General features: G+C 44.8%; 1 protein-coding gene across 3 annotated transcripts in view; it reads right to left on the reverse strand.

Moving 5' to 3' along the window:
• unc5a (unc-5 netrin receptor A) overlaps window positions 1-22,196 on the reverse strand; it is a 143,426-nt gene that overhangs the window by 4,177 nt on the left and 117,053 nt on the right. For all 3 annotated transcript variants that reach the window (XM_035161778.2, XM_035161777.2, XM_035161776.2), the window contains 6 exons: window positions 15,827-15,914; window positions 15,195-15,363; window positions 12,904-13,137; window positions 4,107-4,256; window positions 1,267-1,431; window positions 936-1,114 (listed from right to left, as the gene is read on the reverse strand). In XM_035161778.2, the coding sequence (XP_035017669.1) occupies window positions 936-1,114; window positions 1,267-1,431; window positions 4,107-4,256; window positions 12,904-13,137; window positions 15,195-15,363; window positions 15,827-15,914 (985 nt within the window). The remainder of the gene's footprint in view (window positions 1-935; window positions 1,115-1,266; window positions 1,432-4,106; window positions 4,257-12,903; window positions 13,138-15,194; window positions 15,364-15,826; window positions 15,915-22,196) is intronic.

Consider the following 22,196-nt stretch of genomic DNA (forward strand, 5'->3'; position numbering starts at 1 on the left):
AGGCAGAACCTTGTTTACCTGAACTTCAGGAAAAACACTCCACTGTGGTGATGTCGCACTTCATCCTGATTTCTTAAAGTGGCTGGAGTTTCACAGTTAAATGTCAACCTCAGTTAGTTTGACCCTTCACAACCAGGTGATCGTATGCTTCATTTATCGACTAATTCCAGACATCTCTGTCTGTCTGAATGTGGAATTTATCTCTGTTCATCTCATCAGCTTCCCACTTGGCATTTGTGTTGTTAAGGGCCCAAGGAAGGGCAGTGTTTCATTTGGTGCGATACTTTAACTATTAATAAACTGTATAAACCGGTGACCAGCGCTCTGTAGCAGCAGCGACTTAAGTGACGTTGTTGATCTTCCCCATTCTGCATGCTGAAGTGTCCAAGATACTGAACCCCAAAGTTTCCCCTTGTCATAGAGAAAGTGCTGCACATAGATGCACTGTATAAATGTGTGTGTGTTAATGGGTGAATGTTAAAAAAAGCTGTACTAGTAAAGTGCTTTGAGTGGTCATCAAGACTCGAAAAGCGTATATAGTGTATTATAAATACAAACCATTTACCATTACTGATTCTCCAGTTCAGGGTTCTGTGTACTGAATCAAGCTTAAATGAGCTTTGAATAAACGGGTGAACGGCTCTTTGTGCAGCAGCGGTTGTGCAGCTTCAGGGTTCTGTGGACCGACTCCTGCAGCAGGTCTTAACTCGCTGCGGCTCAATTGCTGCAGGTCACTCTTACAGTTTCAGAAAGAGAAGCTGCAACCAGCATCACCACAGGCCAGACAAATGTTTAGAACAGGGCACTGAACTAATTAGTGCAAATACTGCTATGCAACTTCTATTCCCGATGGAGTTCGGGGCTCTGGTGCAATTCCTGCGCGCTCCAATCAGTGATCAGATAAGGCAGTGTGGTACTGTACAGTTGCTAATTACCTCTCAAGTTTAAGTCTTTGTGCTAGCATTCTCCAGTCAGCTCCGTTGGGACAGGGGGCATCCAGGCTGCTGCAGATCTTCTGCCTGATGAGGTACGGGATCTGAAAGGCGCTGGGCCCTGCCAGAGCCGTGGCGCTACTGTCCATCAACAGAAACTCAGAGTCCAAAGCTCGGTTGTCCTGTTAGGGGAAAGCAAACATCCAACTTTTTTCTCTCTCTCTCTCTCTCTCTCCGCACAACATAATTACAGTTCATTTATGGAGATATGAAAATGCTGAGTCATGGCGGCTGTGTAATCAATTGCAGCTCGGGTACTTATGCTGAGAATTACCTTGGCGATGTTGAAGTCGAGGCTAAAGCTCTGTCCCTCCCCCTCCACCTGCCACACACACAGCTGGCAGGTGAGCTCGCAGGTGCCGAGGCTGAGCCGCTCCAGAGTGAACGTGCAGTGCAGGTACCGCTGGGAACCGTTCCAGATGTGGTAGAACGGGATCTCCTGCAGAAGAGACAGGGCGTCACACACACACACACACACACACATGGCATCTCAGCGGCACAGTCAGAACCGCGTGTCTGAAACGCGGCTTCAACAGCACCGCCTGCCTAGAACACACCGAGCTCATTAATTACACTGACATAAGCTGTCGTTGTTAGGTGAGACCAGCTAAATATATCCGAGGCAGCAGACTGACATCACTTAGGTAAGTTCAAGGGAAATGATTGTTATTGTCAGAGTTACTGTGAAGGGAGTCAACAGCTGCACACCATGTCTGACATGGGAGTTATTTTCTACTCAATGTGTTTCAGTGGATTCAGCCTCTCTCTCTTCCTCTCTCTGCAGGAACGTTCAGTTTGTGCACAGCTACAAATCATGCAGATATTTTACAAGCTGAATCATCACACCCCTACTTTACATGCATGCATTATGGGTTTGAGCACCACCGCTGTACAGGACCAGACTCTGTGGCAAATGCCTCTCTGCAGCTTTCTCTCTGCTGCTCTATATTCATGTCTTGTTTGCATATCTCAAGAGAAGCCGACAGGTAGAAAACAAACAAAAACAAGCACCCTAACTCCTCGCTTCACCTTTGGTTAAACAGCTGACAAGAACTCAGTTTGAGACTGGAGTGAGGGGCTGCAGTTCACCCTGCCGACCAAACGGGGGCACTGTTACCCAGGCTGACTTGCAGCAGAGGGAGCTGGGTGCAAACGTCTTCATGGGACCCCAGGGAGACTAAAGGGCTTTTTTGACCGCACTGCTGAGGGGGGAATAACACTTCCAAATGAACAGGCACAGTCCAGAGTAATAAGCCTCTGTTCTGGGTGCATTGTTGCTGCCACTGCTTGCTTGGCACAGCCTGCGCGTGCTCTTCGGGGACCCGGTGCTCAGTGCTTACATAGTTACAGCCAGAATGTTTTCTAGTCCTCTTTGAACAGCTCTTGTGTCTCCGTCGCCTGGCTGCAGTGCGGTGGACCTCGCAGGTGTGGGGGGTGCAGGACAGGTTCCAGGATTCAGGTTGTGGAGTTCCAGATATTTACATACTGCTCTATATTTCATCTGCGCTCCCTTTGAGAGAGCAGGCAGCTCGGATAATCAATCAGCTCGCGGCTCTGGGTTAGTGCACACACACCCCAGCTACCCGATATATGCACATGTATACACCTCGTGTGCAGGCACGAGTGGGCAAAAACATGCACACTCTACCCACAGGGGTGCACACACACACACACACAAAAGGTTCCCAGACGCTAACAAATGACTTCAAGTTGCACACAGTGCCAAACAGAGAAAGGTTATTGGACGGAGGAGTATTGCAGTAACAGACTGAAAAAGACTCCTTTGTGTGATCAGCTGAGACCAAACCAAAACAAACCTAATTAAAACTCTGGACCAACTAAAATGGAAACAACTTTCCAGAGAGACAACAGGACGGTTGCACGAGTGTGGTAACATGCAGCTGACTATAAGCATACTGTACTATAGTACCCAGCTGGTGCACTCAAGATGGTCAGAAAGTTTAGTGCAAAATAAGAAACTTCTTCTCACTTCTCATCTGCAATCCCAACTTAACTTCTTTGCACACCAAGTTCATATTTTTATATACATTTTTTAGATCTGTCATCCAATGAAAATCGTCAGGCACAGAAACTTTGTACACTGAGTCCGATGCATTTTATATTATTGTATTTATACATCGATTTGTTCCGAAAGTTTGCAGAAGGAGATAAAATTGAGGATGATTTTGTGTTTCTCTCATTTCTTGAAAAAACTAAAAGAAAACATTGGGTCCATTGGGTCCTGACAAGCTGTCAGGAACAAGGAGAATTTCATCTTCTGATCAAGGAGCTGCGAAATTATCCCGATTGCTCTCAAGTCTATTTGAGTTTGATATGCTACCAGCACTGAGACCGCACATTGAAAGGAAGAAAAGAAATTTCTCTGATCCAATTGAACCCAAACAGCTAAAACAACCCTCTGGAAACGCCTTTGACAGATGCGCAAAACGCAGCAAATTGGATGTTAAATCCCGGACAAAAGTTTCGGCGTCAGTGTGTAAACGACACAATGTGAGGTTGTATTTATTTAAAATCGTGTGAGAATTTCGGACGAAAAAAACGGACTTGTTGTGCACAGACCTTTACTTTCAAATTTGTGACTTTCAACGGGGGCCGAGGAAGGAGGACACTGAGCCAATGGCAGTGTAACTTCCGCGTCACATGACACAAGGGGCACATCCAAGAAAGTAAAATGTTCAAGTCAAGTGAGCAAAGCAGATATTTTGGAGGGGGACAATCATGGTGGTAATTCACGTACTATTCTAGCGAGTCTACTACTCACACTGAATAAAGTATCTGATGTGACACACAGCACGATAATAAAAACAAGCTACTGAAAAACTATTGATTACTCAGTTGTATCACTCTTGCCAACATGTTCTCCATTCTTCTTTAATTTCTCTCAATGGCCAATTTAGAATAACAAGAGACAGCATGGGTTTTAAATTGAGTATACAAAGAAACACTTAAAAAAAAGCCCATGTAACAGCTGATGCTCAAATTTGACAGATACAGCCAAGCACTTTGTATCACATCTCCATGCTCCCGCTCTGATTTGCAGTGACTCCCTGCCCCTGCGGCCCCCCCACGGCCCCCCACGGCCACCCAGCACACCTGGTAGCCGGCTAGCAGCTTGCTCCTCCAGTGCGCCTGGGGCATGTCGTGGATGGACAAGCGCAGGTTGTGGTAGCTGTCTTTGAAGAGGAGGACGTGAGGCTCGTCAATCAGCCGACCCCCGAGCTGCCGTTCCATCTGCATCACCTCCTGATGAAAGAGAGAGAGAGCGGGAGAGGAGAGGAGAGGTGTCAGAGGAAACACATTTACCATCACAGTCACAGAGGTAAGTGAAAATGTGCAAGAACAATCCATAACTGTGTATCTACCTCATAATTCACACAAACAACTGCACAGGTTGAAACAAGAAATTTGTCACAATGAACACACACACACACACACACACACACACACACACACACACACACACACACACACACACACACACACACACACACACACACACACACGTTTGGGCAGCTATCCTTATTATGTCCGCAAAGGAGGTTTTGTATTCATTTGCATTTTTGTTTGTTTGTAGTCAGCAGGATTAAGCAAAAACTACAGGACAGATCTTTATCAAACATGGTGGCAGGATGCGTAATGAGTCCTAGAAGAACCATTTAATTTTGTTTCAGATCCAGACCAGGATTTGTTTCTCCTCGCTTTTCTTCAACATTGTGAGATAGGGCCTTTTCAACATTTTCCCTGATTTCTCAGGGAATAATTCATGGATCTTAATAAAAAAATCATTCATGTTTAGGGGACTGATATTGTGCGCAATTTGGTGTGGTTTAATGAACTAACTGACCTAACCTAATTCACATCTTAGCCCCTAATCTTAAATTATAGTATTATAGTATTAGAAAAGAGCTAACAAAATAAGTGTACACAGACACAGACACAGACACAGACACAAACGCATAAAGCGACAGACACACAGCATGAGCACGAGGCAGGGGTACAGTACATCTTAGGACAGGATGATATCATCTCTGCATGCGGCTGCAGCGAGCTGACTTTAATGTCACCACAAGGTTGATCCCTTGCCTCGGTGTGTGTGTGTGCGTAGGCCCAGATTCTAGCAGCCGCATTAGCATGCAAACACTCCAGTCACTCTGGCCTACTAGCTACCTGGGCAGTGATGAAGTCAGCCAACGAGCCATTAGTCAACTGCTCATTGTTCTCGCATGGCGAATCTCCTTAATTTCATTTTTGTTTTTGTGCCAGGAGAGATTTGTAAGTGCATGCTTAATATTTTAATCTCTGTGGGACTTGCTCACTGGACCATTTGTTGCTGTCCAAATGACCATCTGGAATGGAATGATAATGTCCTCCGCATTTTCCTCTGATCTATCACTTCGGTTTTTGAGCTGTATGCTTTTTGTGCCGAACGAGTCCTTAATCCAGCCCTTTGGATGGCGTTCACACGTGCAACCTCGCGCTCTATTCAGGGGAGCATATTACAACAGAGAAAAACAGACCTCTGAAATTAGCAGTGTGAAAAGACCTCGGAAATAAGATATGCTCCTTTAATCTGTCTGAGGAGGGAAAACAAGATGGCAGCACGGAGAAAACAGGCAACCGGAACATGCCTCTGAGTCCGGGAGACACATCTCGAAGACGCTGGCTCCTGGAGGGAGATGTGTGTATAGATAGCAGCCATATGTTGAGTGCCGCATGCCAGCCTATGGTATGATTTCAGCAAAGACGTCTAATTAAGGAAGAGAATGGCAGTAATTTCTAACTGCACAACGCTGATTCAATTTTCTGCCCTCTTTCCCAGGAACGGGCTCGACTGATTCCAATTATAAAGGAACGGAAGCTGTTAATTATCCGTTTGGAATCTCTACCTGCTGTTGTTAGTTGATGTGCTTCTCTTCTTCATCCAGTGAGCACTTTTCCGGCTCGGCTCGAGAATTGATTTTTCTTGTTTGTTTGGCGCGGAGCTAATTTTCATGTTTGCTTGATTCCTTATCTTCTCGTTAACATGGATATTATGCCCCCCCCCCCTCCCCACATGATTATTCCTGCATCTACACTGGTTTTTATTCTTTTCCCCCGAACTCCGCCAAACAATGGGTGGAGCACAATGCCCTGATTGTAGGTGCCTGTCTGGAATAATCTCCCTACTGTACTGCCACGCCGGAGCCTTGTGATGTTACCGGCCCTCTTACTCAGCGAGAGAAGGTCAGACAATGGCTCTAAATCACAGCATTGAGGTCTCCCGACTTAATAACAGGGGGCAGCGCATTCTCCGCAGAATCAAAAGCCCTCTGCTATTATGTCTCTAATGCAGACAAAAGGCACATTATGAGGGCTTCCAGAGAGGTTCATTTAAAGCAGTTGTTAAGCGCAATTATTTGTTGGGGTTGATTAGCATTGCAAATCGAGGCTGGTGGACTTTGATCAGGGCTTTGACCTATACCAGCGGATCTATAGGCCTGTGAAAGAGCGCAGAATGCCAATTATCTTATTATCAACAGCGAGCGACTAGAATGAATACTAACTCGCCTGGCTCGCAGTTTGTCAGGTTCAAAGCTGACACGGCAGGATTACAATCAAACAGGGTCTAGGACATGGCACTCCTGTTATTTGACAGGGACACCAGGCTCACCGAAGGGAGTGCATGCCGCTCCTGTCCTCGCTCTCAAATGACACCATATTTTTGCTTGTATATTGTTTGTGTGTGTCCCTGAGTGGCTCCGAGTGTGTGTTTTTGTGCAGGATTTCAGCATATGTTCTGGACCGGGAGAATAATGGCCCTCTTTACGCCCCATTATCCCGTTAACAAATGACAGCGTGAGGGAGCTAATTGATGAGAAGCTAAATTTGACCGTATTATTTACTCTTTCTGGGGGGAAAACAATGCAACGGTTTTGAATTGGTTTATCAAATCACATATTAATCATCGACTGGGAGCCAACATTTGTGTTTCCATTTGGCGGAGATAAGAGGAGGAGCGGTTTCTCCTAAGACACCGTGACCCCCGTACATCTGCGGAAAACATTAAGATGCATGAGACGGGCAAGAAGTTCAAGTACTGCAGGAGAAAAACCCCTTTTGTTCTGACGGAATTCGTGATAGCCTGTGGTGTGTGTAAAGACTGTGAATTTAGAGTCAGACAGAGCCAAGACCACCCCCTGGCATTCAATGAGGCCGGCTAAAGAGAGTGAGATAGAGCAGGGGTGGAGTGAAAAAGAGCAGGGGCGGGAGAGAGAGGAGAGAGACAGAGGGAGCTTAACATTTGTGTCTCCGGGTCACTAGAGTGGCCGGCTTTAGCAGGAGAGATAACAGGATTACTGCAATCACGGCCACAGTTTTCTATGACTTCAGCCCCCCTCGTCCCCTCCCTCCTCATCCAGAATCAACCCACCTCCCCTGCCCCGCCCCCCAGCCCCTTCTTCCTCAGTCCATCCTCTCATCCTCTCGGCTCGGACCACAGCTGGGACTGTGATGGACTGGGGACGGGCTCCACCAGGGGAACAAGAGACACTCACACAGCTAATCTCTTCAGGCTGGTGCTGACAGAAAGAGGTTAGCGGCTGCACCAAACTCTCTCGCAACAAGAACAGCCAGGCCAGACATTGGACGCAAACAAATCAAACTGAGGGGCAGCTATATATATGTACTATATATATATGTGTGTGTGTGTGTGTGTGTGTGTGTGTGTGTGTGTGTGTGTGTGTGTGTGTGTGTGTGTGTAAACTTGACTGGATCAAAGCTGCATATTAAAATATTCTACTTTCCTCACAGCAAGGTCACGCTCTTACATGTGGTCGTCTTTTGTTCTGTCATGCTGCGTAATAAACTGATTAAGTTAACGGACTCTGACAGGGATTATAATATAGAGTTTGATCAGTTAATTAGTCAAGCTACGTGTCAACTGCAACACGGGAAGCGACGCACGCGCTTTAATATTCGCATAAACTCGTCCTCACCCCTCCGCTCTCAGCGACGCAGCGTCCTCGCATGTGCTTAAAAATGTGCATTCGTGGCGATGATCCATTTGCAGAGCTGCTCTTTTCAGGCAAATGCATTTGTTTATAGAGAGTAGTCCGGCTATGTGGGCTCCATAAATCTGTGTATTTGTCAGCAGGATGTGACAGGCTTTTCCTCTCTGACTGAGAGTCTATCAGTCTGAGCTCCAGTGGCCGTGCCCGCTACAGTCAACTCTGATTAATAACTACAAATAGAAGGGACTTGTCTGCTCAGTTATAAATGGGGACCGTGTTTGCGAGGAAAAAGATGCACATTCCCCCTGATAAATCACAGAGCGGCACTGGAGAAAACAGCACACGGGAACACAGGAATATAATATAGAAACAATTTCTCAGCTGGGCACGGTGATAAAGCTCAGTGTCTTGTTTAACTTAATGCCAGCAATTACTGGGCTGTGCTCTTCTGCTTTTCTTCCTGGAATTCCTTGCCAGTAACTATTCTGATGGAGGAATCACCGAAGCTGTTCATATTACACTACGTGTGCTGGTCTCCTCTGATACATTAAAAGCAAAAAGGGTTCTGCTTAAATATAGCTCGCTGCTCAGGAGCTAGCGAGCAAATGTCATAGCACATAAACAGTTTATGAGTCCTTTTAAAGGCAAATAAGAATAATAGCTTGAGGTCACAGGGTGTGCAAAAGAAACGAGGAGCCACTATTTAATAACCAGTGACACATCAATTAAACAGCAATTTAACAATGAACATACATTTTTACATTTACGAGACAAAGAGCTGAATGTAGTGGCCTCATTACATGAACATTGATAAAAGTGTAAATTCTGACATCTGAAATACAACGTTCAGGGTTTATAGGCTTTTGTTTGGCCATTTGAAAAAATCTCATGGCCATTAAATGTCACTTAAACTCAACGGAAAGATCCTCTAACAAAATAGGAGTCTGCAGCAGCCATGCCAGCGAAACTGTGACACTGTGCTTTATAGCTATAACATATAGCTATAACAAAAACCCATCCAAAAGTTTGAGGACACAATTCAGTCTGCACCAAGGTGGTGGACAGCAAAACCTGCACGAGGTTGGTGTTTGCATCAATTGAAGATGCTGGGAGGCATTAGCAGTTATTCTAGATGGCAAAGGCAGAGACTGTAACATCGAGTGTATTTTGAAGTATTAAACACATAAAGCAAGACTACCAGACACATCATGCAAGACTACTGCAACTCCCTCCTGGCTGGTCTGCCTGCTAGTGCCATCAGACTTCTGCAGCTCATTGAGAATGCAGCAGCTCGACTGGTCTTCAACCAATCTAAGTTCTCTCACACTACACCGCTCCTCCGCTCCCTTCACTGGTTACCAGTGGCTGCCAGCATCCGCTGGTCGACACCTAGCCACAAAATCACGACTGTTTGCTGTCCTGGCTCCCTGTGTTGGAACACAGATTTTGTCTTTGAGCATACCTTTATAATATATTTTTTTCCCGACACAGTGAAGGAGAGATAGGAAACATGGTGAACGGGTAGGATAATGACATGCAGTAAATGGTCGAGGCGGTCAGGAGTCAAACCGGCAGTCACAACTCAAGGCGTATGTGCCTTAACTATTGGGCTGCCCCACCCACAGAGATCTATAAAAAAATATCATCATATTTGAATCTGAGACACCAGATACCATCAATAATATGGTGCCTCAGAAAGGCTACAGCTTAATATGGGAAAAACGACTCGTGCTTCGACCTCTGAAAACAATAAATCTGACAGAAAGTGGGTGGTTTATAAATCATTCTACAGGTTTCTTTTAACAGCACACTTTCAAAACACAGACATGTGGGTGTATATGCAGAACATTTTGTTAGACTTCCAATAAGCAGCAGTAGTTATGTTATTAATGTTCCCGTAAAAGTAGATTAAGCTCTCGCAGCAGTGTTTTGTCCTTTATATGAAAAGCTGACTGATTCTGAATATCACAGCTAAATATTACAAAAGTAGCTAAAGCGTATTCCTGTCCTTAAACACACCTTTGTCGGCACCCTTCCAGTTTAATTAGATGTCGGTCCGTCTCTGTACTGAGTCGCAGGCTCGGTTCACTGCAGGTGTTTCAATCAGTTGTGGGATGGCAGAACATCAGTGATGCTATCCCACAGGTCTAGCTGGGAACAAGCGAGTGCACAGCGAGGGTGCAACCAAACGCTGATCATGTCTCCTCTGCTGCTGTGCCAGCCTTGGCTGGGCCCATCAAGAGTGGGACACACATTAAATATTAACTTAATTGGTCCCAGCAGAGTGCTGCTAACATACGGCTCGCATCAGACAGAAATGTCACCGTTTCCCCAGAGCCCCCCCCCCCCACACTTTGGATCAAAGACAATAACATTGGTTCTAATCTGCTGTAATTGGGAGATAAGAGATTGCATGGTACAGTCTGTGCATGCGTGTGCTCCCGTGTTTGCGGGTGTGTCGATCTGTCAGTCTCGCTGATGGAGGCTTGTCAGAGCCGACTGACAGTCAGCGATGTGACTGGAGAGAAAACCTCCAGTTCTTCCTGCCACTGAGTAGTCAACAGAGAAGACAGAAAAATGCCCTTTTCTGTTCCTTTTTTCATCTCCCATCAAAAGTACAGCCTGTTTAATGCATGGGAAGATGACTTCATGTCTGAGAAAGAGGCGCAGTTGCCTCAGAGGGCTCCGAGTACTGTCATAAAATTCACATGTGCTGAAGGTGTACTCTGCATCTACGCCAACATTAAACATGCTGCTGCACTACTGCACAGTGCCCCCTACTGGTCCTCCACCACTGTTCTACACAACAATTAACTCTAATGGTCGCCATAGAGAAAGTCTAATCATAAATGGTGCATTTTAAAGATAGTGATTAGTGATTAGACTGAACCTCTCCAGGGAAGTTTAATCTCCACTCAAAGTGGTTAATGTACTTGCTAAATGAACTGCTCCCTCCATTATAGCACCAAGAGCAGTGTGAAATCAAGATTACTAAACAGCTTGGGCCAAGTTCTAAATCACTCACTAAAAACTACAGAGCCCCGGAGACGCCGCGGCTTACCACAGGACCAGGTTGTGTGGGAGACGGGGAGTTAATGCACTCAAGGGCGTCGAGGGAGCCGCAGAGTATGGCAGCACAAGTGCCGGAGTCAACAAGCTCAGATGTCCTTTTCCTGACTAAGAGAGCGGGAGAATAGCAGAACAAGAGCTAGCCAGAGGCGGAGGAAGAGAGACAGATAGAGGTTTCGTGCACAAGCAGCCTTCCTGCAACCAACCCAGGACACACAAGGTCATTGACAGTCACAGTGTAGCAAAACATCACAGGGTCACCTGATGATCTGAATATAAAAAGACAGCCCTATCATTAGAACTGCTTCGGTAGCAAGTAAACAACAACAAAAAACCCGCAGTACAGCCTTTACCTTATGTATGCTGCATTTTTACATTAATCCCTACGTCAGAACACAGCCGAATGTCAGCGGGCAATTTTCCCGAACACTCTTGCAATCATGCAATAGCTGTCAGAAACAGAGAGAGAGATGGCAGCTGAGGCGTAATTGAGCCACAAAAAAGACAGATGTAAGCCAGGAGGTTGAGGTAATTCCCACCCCACAGCTACAGCACCGTGCACCGTTCTCATCTCATCCTCAACTCCCTGAATGGGAGAGTGCTAATTCCGGCCCATTGTTTATGGCCCATAGCTATCCATAGATTGTGCCGGTGGCGAACCTCTGCACAAGGAGGTCGGCCATTACAGCCGGCAAAAGTGGACTCGAGTTGGAAGTGGCACTTGTGGCTGTAGGTGGTGTCAGATGAAGAGGAACAGCTTGGAGTGAGAGAAAGGGAGAGTGCGGGGAGAGAGAGAGAGAGAGAGAGAGAGAGAGAGAGAGAGAGAGAGAGAGAGAGCACGGAGGGGGGGGGGTTGCTGGGAAAAGATTGGGACGGGCTCTCTCCTTTTAATTTACTAATTAACCATGCAAATGAAATCTTAACAGGCTACTCAGAGGCCGTCCTCGGGGGAGCGAGGCAGGCATTAGTGCTTGATTATACTCTGTCCGTGTGGAGAGCAGAAAAAGAGAAGCGAAATATGCTGTTGAACAAAGTGATGGGGAACTTCTCGGCCCACTGCAGCCGAGCAGAACCCCTAACAGCGTGAAAGGAATGTAACATCTTTGTAGGCACGCACACACAAACACGGACTGTGCAGAACACTATGTTTAACCTGGACATATGCTTTGTTTCAATACACATACACACACATGTAACCGAGCCTGCAGTTTTGTTAAATTTATCATGGCTATGCCTAACTCCTACATCTCTGCACTGCTTCCTACTAACCCTCACACGTGGAAGACAATGCAATCACGTGCGACCGTGTGTACTACGGTGGCAGAGACGTCTCTCACAAGTGCTTTAACGGAAAACACAAATGCAAGAGACACAACACGACTACAAAACCACACAATGGAAATGCAATCACAACAGAAGTGAGCGACGTCGGATGTTGACAATGAAACAAGCAGAGTTTATTGCTGCGATTAAGCAAGCAATTTGATGCTCGTCTATTCAAGGTGTTACGGTACAGGTGCGTTTTTTCCTTTGCGGTGCTCCAAGCGGCTGCACCGTAACACCTCAAATAGACGGGTGTCAAATTTTAAGCGGTGGCTGATTTGTCCGGGATTTCACAAATGGCGGCTCAATTGACCCCAGGAAGTAACTCTGCTCGTTTATTGTCAACATTCCTTGTCGCTCTCCCCTGTTGTGGTTGTGTGAGACGTCTCGGCCACTGTGGTCTACCCATCACTCAGCTGATGTTAAATCACCCGATCTGTGCAACCTCAGGTCTGGGAAACCGCCGGCCGAGCAGAACAACAGGTGGCTTTGCATTCGTCACACTTTACCTTGAAGACGTCCTGCGTGTCGTCCATGCAGTACACCCTGATGTTGTACTCCAGCGTTGAGCAGTACGCGTCGGAGAAGAGCACCAGCCTCAGGCGCTTGGCAGCACCCATGTGCAGGGACTCTCCAACCAAGGCGAAGGTGCCCAGCTGCTCGGAGAACAGCCGGCACGTCTCGGCTTCAAGCTGGCAGTAATAGGGCTCCGTCACCAGCTCCTCCCCCATGAGCAAGACATCCTGGAGACGAGGCAGAGGGAGAGAGAGGGGGGAAAAAAACAGGATGAAGATGGAAGGTTGAGCACCCACTTTAGGAAGGAAGGGTTTGCCTGTGTACCTGATATGTGTGTGTGTGTGTGTGTGTGTGTGTGTGTGTTCATAAAAAGGTTGTTAGGGAAGTACTTCGGTGTAGCAGCACAGCCCCAGACTCTACTCTACCCCGTGAGTGACAAGTCACAGCTGAGCAAAAGGTCTTTAGTGTCTGGGTAACAGTTTAAAAAGGGGAATGCTCTGTTCTTGCTTCAAATTCCCTTTTCCCCACAGTGCTCTTACTCCACACTGACAGAAGGGCACACATCTCCACATACAAAGACACACGTCCTATAGAACGCCATCAATTTACTTAATAATGCATGAACGAGGTACTCAATTGACATGAAAGGAGACTCGAATAGATTCCTGGCAAGAATAGATGGTTCTGCAGAAAGAAAAGACTGGAGGTGCAGTAAATATCGGATTATTGGGATTTCCAGAATTTCCTACAGCCTTTGAGATTTGTTAAGGAAGGTGAAAACAACTTGCCAATAGGGAACAACATTGTTGCGTGGCCGTGAATGTGAGTGATAACAGGCAGTACCAATTAATTGCTGCTGTAATTTGCAAAGAATGGAAAAAAAGGACATAACAGGGATTTAAACACATTAGAGAAGCGATGTCGCGATCTTTTCTTGCTGTATCGCAATCGCATCCGTAGTCTAAATGACAGACTTGTGAAAACATCCCATCCCATCACAGTGCGAGATGACTTTATGAGATCATTCCACCGCTCTGCGGGCTAATTTGATGGCGACAAATTGGACCCAAGGTGACAACATTTTCTCTGAAATCCCATCATGCCAGTTGACTGACTCGTCCCATTAGCCAAGGAAGCTGAAGAGAGCATTCCGCCTGCCAAATGCCCAGCGAGCCCCCTGTAGGATCGATTCAACCAGACACCAACTACATCAATACAATTGGTATTGACACAATTCATTTGCTATGCGACCACAATGGAGTCTCACTCTTTCATCATCTGAATATTTCTTCAAAGTCGAGCCGAGACAGTGAGGTGGCTCAATTACAACACCGAGCGCTCAATGCAAGAGCAATTTCTTTCTTTCACTGCTTCTGCATATCCAGGTCTTTTTTCTTCTTTTCTAAGCCATGATTCCAATCCCCCCCCTCTTCCCCGTCATTCCTCCACATCCACACTGTACCTGCTTGTCGACTTTGTCTTCCCCTCTTTCATGAACTGGGCCCTTTCTTTCCCCTTCAGTGGCCACGCAGTGAGGCCGCTGGGCTAAATTTGGTCCAGCCGATGATTAAAAGTGCTGGTCTAACCTCTGCCTCAGACAGGCCAATCCATCCCACAGACACCCCACCGCTGCCACACGCGGGAAGGCTGAATAATTTATGCACAATATCGAACATGAAAAAAGACCTACTAACACTCAGAAGCCCATCAGCACCCTATCTCTCCGGATTGTTGAGATGGGTATACCGCCTCAAACCATTTGATGAGTGGGTGTGAGTTTACAGACACCAAGTTTTTTTTTTTACAGACTCCATCCTGTTGGAGTCTGGCAGTTCTGGTTACTTTAAAATTTCGCGTACAGAAAATAAATAGGGAGGGAACTAAATAATTGGAAGCAGTGGTCAAAAGTGGTCAAGGAGCACTCTGAAGAGTACTTTGAGGATCAGTCATTTGCTTAGAGGATTTATGTTTTGAGAAACATGTTGCCTAGCAACAGAAGCTGATGGGAGCCGGTGCTTCCAGGCTTTTGTTCCAGCCCAATGAGAAAACACCTGATGGTCAATACAATTTAAATCCTATGGAGTGGATGAGTGCTCAGCCAGAGCTCCCTCTGCCATACAGCATCGAGTGCTCTCCACTGCATGTTTCAAGCCACTGCTGGGCAACTTTGTACTCTTTGAAGTAAAAGCTCTGAATGAGTCCAGTAAGACTTTACAAATTCACTGGGTGGCAACTTTTTCTTTCTGCGGAGAATTTGTGTGCTCGAGTGTTAGTGCTGTCTCACCTCCCAAGCGCCCTCGTAGTTCTGCTTCTTGAGGCGGACGGCCCAGTTATCGAGGCATGCGTCAGAGCAGTGGTCCATGCTGAGGATAACCGGCCGGCTCAGGACCACCCCCGGAGGGCCACAACTCACAACGGGGCTAAGCAGGGTCTGGCAGCCTGCCAGGGGTAACCTACACCAGGGAGAGAAGCGGGAGGCAGGGGGAAAAGATCGAGATGAAGAGCTTTTACTCATCCGAGTTATTAGAGGGAATTTACTACTCTCTTGTAAGCGGGATATGATACCGCCACCTCTGCAAATTATCTCTCAGCTGTAACAGAGAATAATGAAAGGCTGCTGGACCCGCGGACTAGCTGGACCAAGTTGTGAGTGAGTGAGTAATAACAGAACATCACAACATGCTACAATGACTGTGCCTTCAGAGAGCGGATGCAGCAAGCCAGATAAACAGTGTTCTCCAAACAATTCATTCAACTTAAATAGTACACATCCTGGTAAAGGCTACGTTATTTATTTACATCCCTCCTCCTCAGCCCAGACTTAAGCCTTTCCTAATGGAACAGAAGAGCATCAAAACAAACAGCCTAGTGGCATCCAGGGAAGACTGCCAGTTAGGCTGTGTTAAAGAGACCCACCTTAAATCTTCTTTCCTCTGAACAGTGAGATAAATCTCATAGATCTTCCCTCTGGGGATGGCCTCGGGAGGAATGAGCAGACTGATTCCTAATGCAAATAACAACAAAGGGAGAGAGAGGGGGTTAGGGAGGAGGAGGAGGAGGAGGAAGAGGAGGGGGGCAGGCTCATTTGTTCTGACTGAACAACACTTTTGTCATCTCACAAAAGGAAGCTGGCCCACTCGACAAAACTGTAAGGCTGCAAAAACAAAAAACAAATCCCTTCTGAAGGTCAGAGGCATCCTCCGGCAGGTGCAGCGGATGCAAATCTCTGCACCGGCAGCCGAGGCTGCACACGTCCCCGCGGTCGACAATTAGCTGAGACAAAAGCGCACGCTGCATCGCAGTTTAAATGTCCTCCGTCTGCCACCAAGTAGATAATTGAGACCAAGGAACACACTACTCCAGGAAAATTGTGCTCCCCCAAGAGAGTGCAGGAATGTACCTTGGAGAGAAGAGAAAGCTATTGAGGTAGTTTGAGTGTTGTGGCATTTATGTTGTGATTCTCATGCCAAATAGGCCACTTAGAATCCTGTTTAAAATGTAGCACAAACAGTGACTACGTGACACAATCCGTACAGTGTGCGGATTGTAAAGGGGATCTGTTAACCATAAAAACATCTGTTTGAATAAGGCAAAGGTGCCTGAATGCTCACACTCGTCTGAATCTATGTGTCTCAGACGAAACTGCACTAAGTGACAGTAGCATATATATCTCGTTTCACTAAATGCATCCCTTTGCTGATTTCTCTTCTGTGTCCCAGTGAAAAAAATTGATGGCAAAGTGTGGGAAAGGCTTCACAGCTTTGAGTTAATCCATGCACAAAATATATGTAAGGGAGCAGAGGAGAAACAAAGAAAAGAGAGAGGAAAGGAGAAGAATACAGGTAATAGAGAAAAACTTTTCTCCCACCAGAGCCTGGTGTACTGGTTAATCTGGACAGTCTACAGTTAGCCAAGTGAAAAGACTGTCCACCCCTTTAAACTCTGTACTCAGCTAATGTGGAGAGGGGAAGCAAAATAGGGGACTAATGATGGCAGGCTTCTTATTCTACCTCTATAATTGGAGAGTAGTTTGTGCAGGTGTCTGTCCCTGTAATTGCTCTGTCTAGGAAGCAGAATATATTTTTTTTAAAAGGAACTTATTTCTAAATTAGGGATCTCAAATGACACAAAGTTTGCCCAGTTCTCTCGTTCCCCCAGTTCTGGAATACTTCGACGAGGCGTCTGGGCTCAGTATAAATTTGTGAATCGGAGGTGTTTTAGTGGAGGTCTACTCTGCTACGGTTTTTATACGAAAAAACACTTAATATAATACCTGAAAAGAGATGCAACAGCACAGTCAACGAGATGTGAGGACGGCAGAACGCAAGAGATTTATAGGTGGTAACGAATCTCCAGAGAAGTCAGGTGATAATTCTTAAGTCAAGGAGAAATGAGGAGATAATAACAAGGGATGGGAATCGAAATCCTACACAGCCAGATGCTTCAAGCCAGATTGGCAGATTTCGGTTCCTGAGCTAGTTGCGTCGTTAGCATTACACTTAACTATGGAGGAAACACACTCTCTGCATGGCTCTAACATAAGCTAGTTAGCTCGTAGCTACCTCGCACTCAAGTCAACACCACAACAAAATACCTAAAGCTAAGCAGTAGAACATGTGACTGTATTTCACGTATAAGGATTCCGACACCGGGATGAGCAATAGCGGAGGGCGTAGAGCAACAGCTTAAATTTCAATTCACAACTTGCCTAACCGATAAAAAATAATGTTTTTGGTTTTGGCACCGGCACCATTTTAAAAGTATCGATTTAGCACCAGTATCAGAAAAAAACAAAACAATACCCAACCCAAGTAATAACAGAAAATACTGTAAATATGATAATACTTTATGGCATAACTGTCAACAACTGGGAGAAAGAACTATCATTAAATATAAAGCAATGCTATTCAGCAGTTGTGTGTGCTTTTACACACAAGTCCCATGCACCTTTTGCCACATCCCTTCCAAACTAACTCAGTTTGCCTTTTGCACAAAATATTTATCATGGGTTAGACAAGAAATTCAAGAGACATCAGGGGATCTGGGGGTAAAAGTAAAGGTTCAGATGAAGTGCGTCAATGAAAAAGTACCAGACCCAGAGGACGCTTTGTTCTCCACCTTGATTCTCTCAACACTTGCCACCGGTTTGTTTTTTACAGACTAATCTTTGATTGAGTATTTTTATACCTCTGTCTGTGCTCTTTGCACATCACTGACACTTTTGGACGTGAGCTACAAGTTCAACCAGCTGCATCATAAGGGAATCTTTCAGAGTAGAACGTATTTGGCGCGTACTCTTCGCTTTATAGTCAGTAGTGTTTATTTTTACTCTTCCGGCTGTGCAGCGTGCTTTTTCTTTTTGCATAATTTCATTTTTGGATTAGTGCTTTTTGAGATAAACAAGTGACCCTTTCACTCACGATCCTTCTTAATCATGAGCCCTATGGGCGTTCCTGGTGTCTCGTCTTGTTCCCTATAATGGTTGTAAGCTCATTTGTATCACGGAGAGAAAATACAGCCTGTGCACTGAGCTGTTTTGTATGAGGCGCCGAAACACTTTTATGTGTGTTATCCTGGTGCAAACCCATTAAGAACCCAACATGCACCAGATTTAAGGGCTGAATGCTCTGGGTCGGTTTCAACAAGACAGTGAGACGTTTATGGGACTCAGCTGTTACTGATAAATTCTCCTTGTTAATGTCCAGTCAGGGGCATTAAAGCAGGTGTAATAAAAGTTTCTGTATATGTTCTTTTTTATGTCGGAGCGATGACAGTGTATGAAATGTGCTCCACAAATAAACCCGACTTGTTCCCGCAGTATTTCTCAATTTAGCAGCAGATGTTAAATAGTTTCGACGGAACTTTTCTTGTGTTTGTTAAGTATAGCAGGGAGACGCAGAGGATTAGTGCAACCTCCCTCTCCTTACACAACACAGACTTATGCTGACTAATTCTGTGTCTACTGAATAAAGCTTTTAACTGTCCAACTTTGATATCATAAGACTTTTTAGTCACCGTCTTCTCATCATAAGCATTTTTATAAATCACATTTAGAAACTACTGTTGGAATCAGTCCACTATATTGTTGCATTTTAGTTCTGGTCTGGTTCCTGTTTCCTTGTTACAGATTAACTAATAGCCAGACAGAGAAACCATCACGAACCTGCAGCTGAGTCATCGATTGGACAGTTCTGGCCATCATCCACCAGCATCATTAGCACTACATGGACTGACATCACTTCAAGTTGCCCTTTACCGCTCCTTATGTTTCCCTTTCATTATTTTCATTAGTCTCATTATTTGAATTTGCATGTAGAGCTCATGTGTCACAAAATATTGGACAGAAGAGTCTTGTTCTGTAATATTAGACTGTATAATGTTGTGGGGGTTGCGGTGTGACCCCTCTAATATGCCGATTAGCATATATGTAACCATGGTTACCAGATGATCTTGCATAAATACATTCTGCATGTTTCTTACATGGACTGCTTCTCTGCCAATTCTGACAATCAGCAGATTAATGTTCAGACCAAGAGAACAAGGTCCATTGTTGTCTTTTAGCTCTGATCTAGTTCAGGGACGTGCTGCCTGTTTACAAATGAACCAGGAGCTGTAAGCTTCAAGTAATGCAAGTAGTGAAAGCAAAGCCAAATGGCCCAAGGATTTTCTGAGTGCAGAGTAACTCTGGGATAAATATCATGCCATTTTTCAAAACTGAAAAAAAGGTTTTGAAATTAATGTATTTTCTGAAGAGAGGGTTTGATTATTAGCCATGATATTTTAACCATCCAAGGTAGACTCACCACAAGCTATGGTATTGTGAAATGATGTTAAATGCTCCTGTAGAAGTGTTGGAGAAACACTTCAAAAACAAAAAGGAAAATTAAATACAAAGTTATTTGGTACAGTTTGTAGAACTCTTAGATTTTAAGCTTTCATCCAGTTTCAAACTTCCAAATCCTTTTTTCCAGTTTGGCATGTTATTTATATCATAAGTAGCAAGAAAAAACATGTGAACCCTTTGGAATTATCCTTATTTTGTGTAAAATTGTCTTAAGATATGGTCAGATCTTCAGCGAAGTTACAATTATGAACAAACACAATCTATTTCACTGCGGTATTGTTCTTGTCCACATTGAACACATCATTCAGACAAAAAACCTATCTACAGTCAGGAGTTAGCAGACCTGAAGTCCAATCAATGAAAGCAGATTGGAGGCGTAGGTTGCAGCCATACTTTGACTTAAAAAAATTGTTTGAGGCAAGCAGCATCTGATAATGTGAAATGTGTCTCACAAAAAACCTACAATCTGGAATTGTTGATTTGCATAAAGCTAAAAAGGGTGACAAAGTGATTTAAAAGACGTTTAAATATTCATCAGTTCACAGTTGGACAAACTCTCTATAAGTGAGATGATTTAGTTCTGTGCCCACCTTCCTAAGCAGTGGGCGTCCTGCTAAGGTGAATCCAAAGGCACTCTGCAGAATGCAATGTGTGGAAACGGAACCCTGGAGTAACAGCTAAAGGTTTAAAAGAATCACCGGAGCTGGTTAACATTTCTGTTCATGAGTCGACCTTTACACAAATCATCAAATCGTGGTGGCATGTTGTATGGCGTCCTGTCATGGAGATGTACATAGTTTGACAAAGACGCACTGAGACTGAGACACTGCTGGAGAATGTTTTTTCTTAGGCCTATAAAAAACCAAGGTTGAATTGTTTTGGAGGAAGAAAGAGCGATAGAGTACATATGGTGTAAAACAGGAGACTGCATGCCAAGATGAAAACATCATCCGAGTGGTGAAGTGGGGTGGAGCGAGCAGCATGAAGCAGCCTCAGGGTTTGAAGCTTTGCTGTCTCTAGATCTGGACCATAGACTGCAAATAAAGATGAAAGACATGACAGCTCACCCACAGTGAAGCCAATCTCGTATGCCACCGTGTGGCTGGCTACAGTATAGGTCATAAACCACACCTCCTCCATGTAAGTCTATGGGACATGTGCCAAACTAAAAAATGCACGTAAAATATTTTTATCTTGGTGGTTTCTGTCATCTTAGGTAGTTATTATCACACTGATGTTTGTTCAAGTGTTACTTTTTTTGGTAAGTTTGGCTCTCAGTTATTCGGGTGAAAACATCATAATTGACAGCTGACTCAGGATTGGTCAAATGCGTGTATGGGCGTGACCTCACTACCATGGCTCTTCTTCTAAATGGCAAGATAAATGGTTTTGTATTTATATAGCGCTTTTCTAGTCTTGATGACCACTCAAAGCTCTTTACAGTACAGTTTTACATTCACCCAATCACACACACATTCATACAGTGCATCTATTAGCAGCACTTTGTTGTTCTATGAGGGGCAATTCAGGGTTCAGCATCTTGCCCAAGGACACTTCGGCATGCAGATGGGGAAGACTGGGGATCGAACTGCCGACCTTCAGGTTGGAGGACGACCGCTCTACCCCTCAGCCACAGCCGCCCTAGATAGCAGGATGTTTTGGCTTCATTTCTGGATGATGAGGTGAAGACTAGCCTTTCATCTTTATATACAGTCTAGAGTCTGGACAGCTTTACATCATCCAGGTGAAAATTAATTCCTCAAGTTTATCAAGGCATTTTACAGGGTATTGTCAGGGTGGCTGTCCACCAGAAGAAGCTCAGAGGAAGCAGGATGATGAAGCAGGACAATGACTGTATAAATTGAAGTAAATGTCAGAGTCAGAGCCCAGACAACAATCCAGATGTCATGGAATTCATTTATAAAGTTGTTCAAACTGGACGTCCTAAGAATACATCTGATCTGAAGCAGCTCTGTAGGAAGAAAAGTTCAAAATTCCTCCCAAACATCCTGCAGGTCTGATTCACAGCTACTGAAAGAGTGTTTTTCTGGTTATTGCTGCCAAAGCAGTTATTAAATCCAAGACTTCACTCCTCTGTGTTCAATAAAGACACAAATGATTATAATTGTGTGTTATCAGTGTAAGCATATTGTTTATGCTTGTGAAGAAGATTGATGAAGGTCAGATTTTATGACCAATTAATCCTGAAAAGCAGGTAATTCTACAGAGTTTTTATCTTTCATTGATTTAATCTTTGTTTAATCAGGCTATTTAATTCTCTGAGAGAGACCTGAGAGCCAGAAACAATCACAACAAACACAATCAACAAAACAAAGCAACAATATACAATAACTATAAGGGAATGAGCAGTAAGAAGAATTAAAAACAACAGTCACAAGAAACATCAGATAGTGAAGCTTCAAAATCTCAGGGGGAAATATA

Source organism: Hippoglossus stenolepis, chromosome 7 (genome assembly GCF_022539355.2).
Source record: "Hippoglossus stenolepis isolate QCI-W04-F060 chromosome 7, HSTE1.2, whole genome shotgun sequence".
Lineage (NCBI taxonomy): Eukaryota > Metazoa > Chordata > Actinopteri > Pleuronectiformes > Pleuronectidae > Hippoglossus > Hippoglossus stenolepis.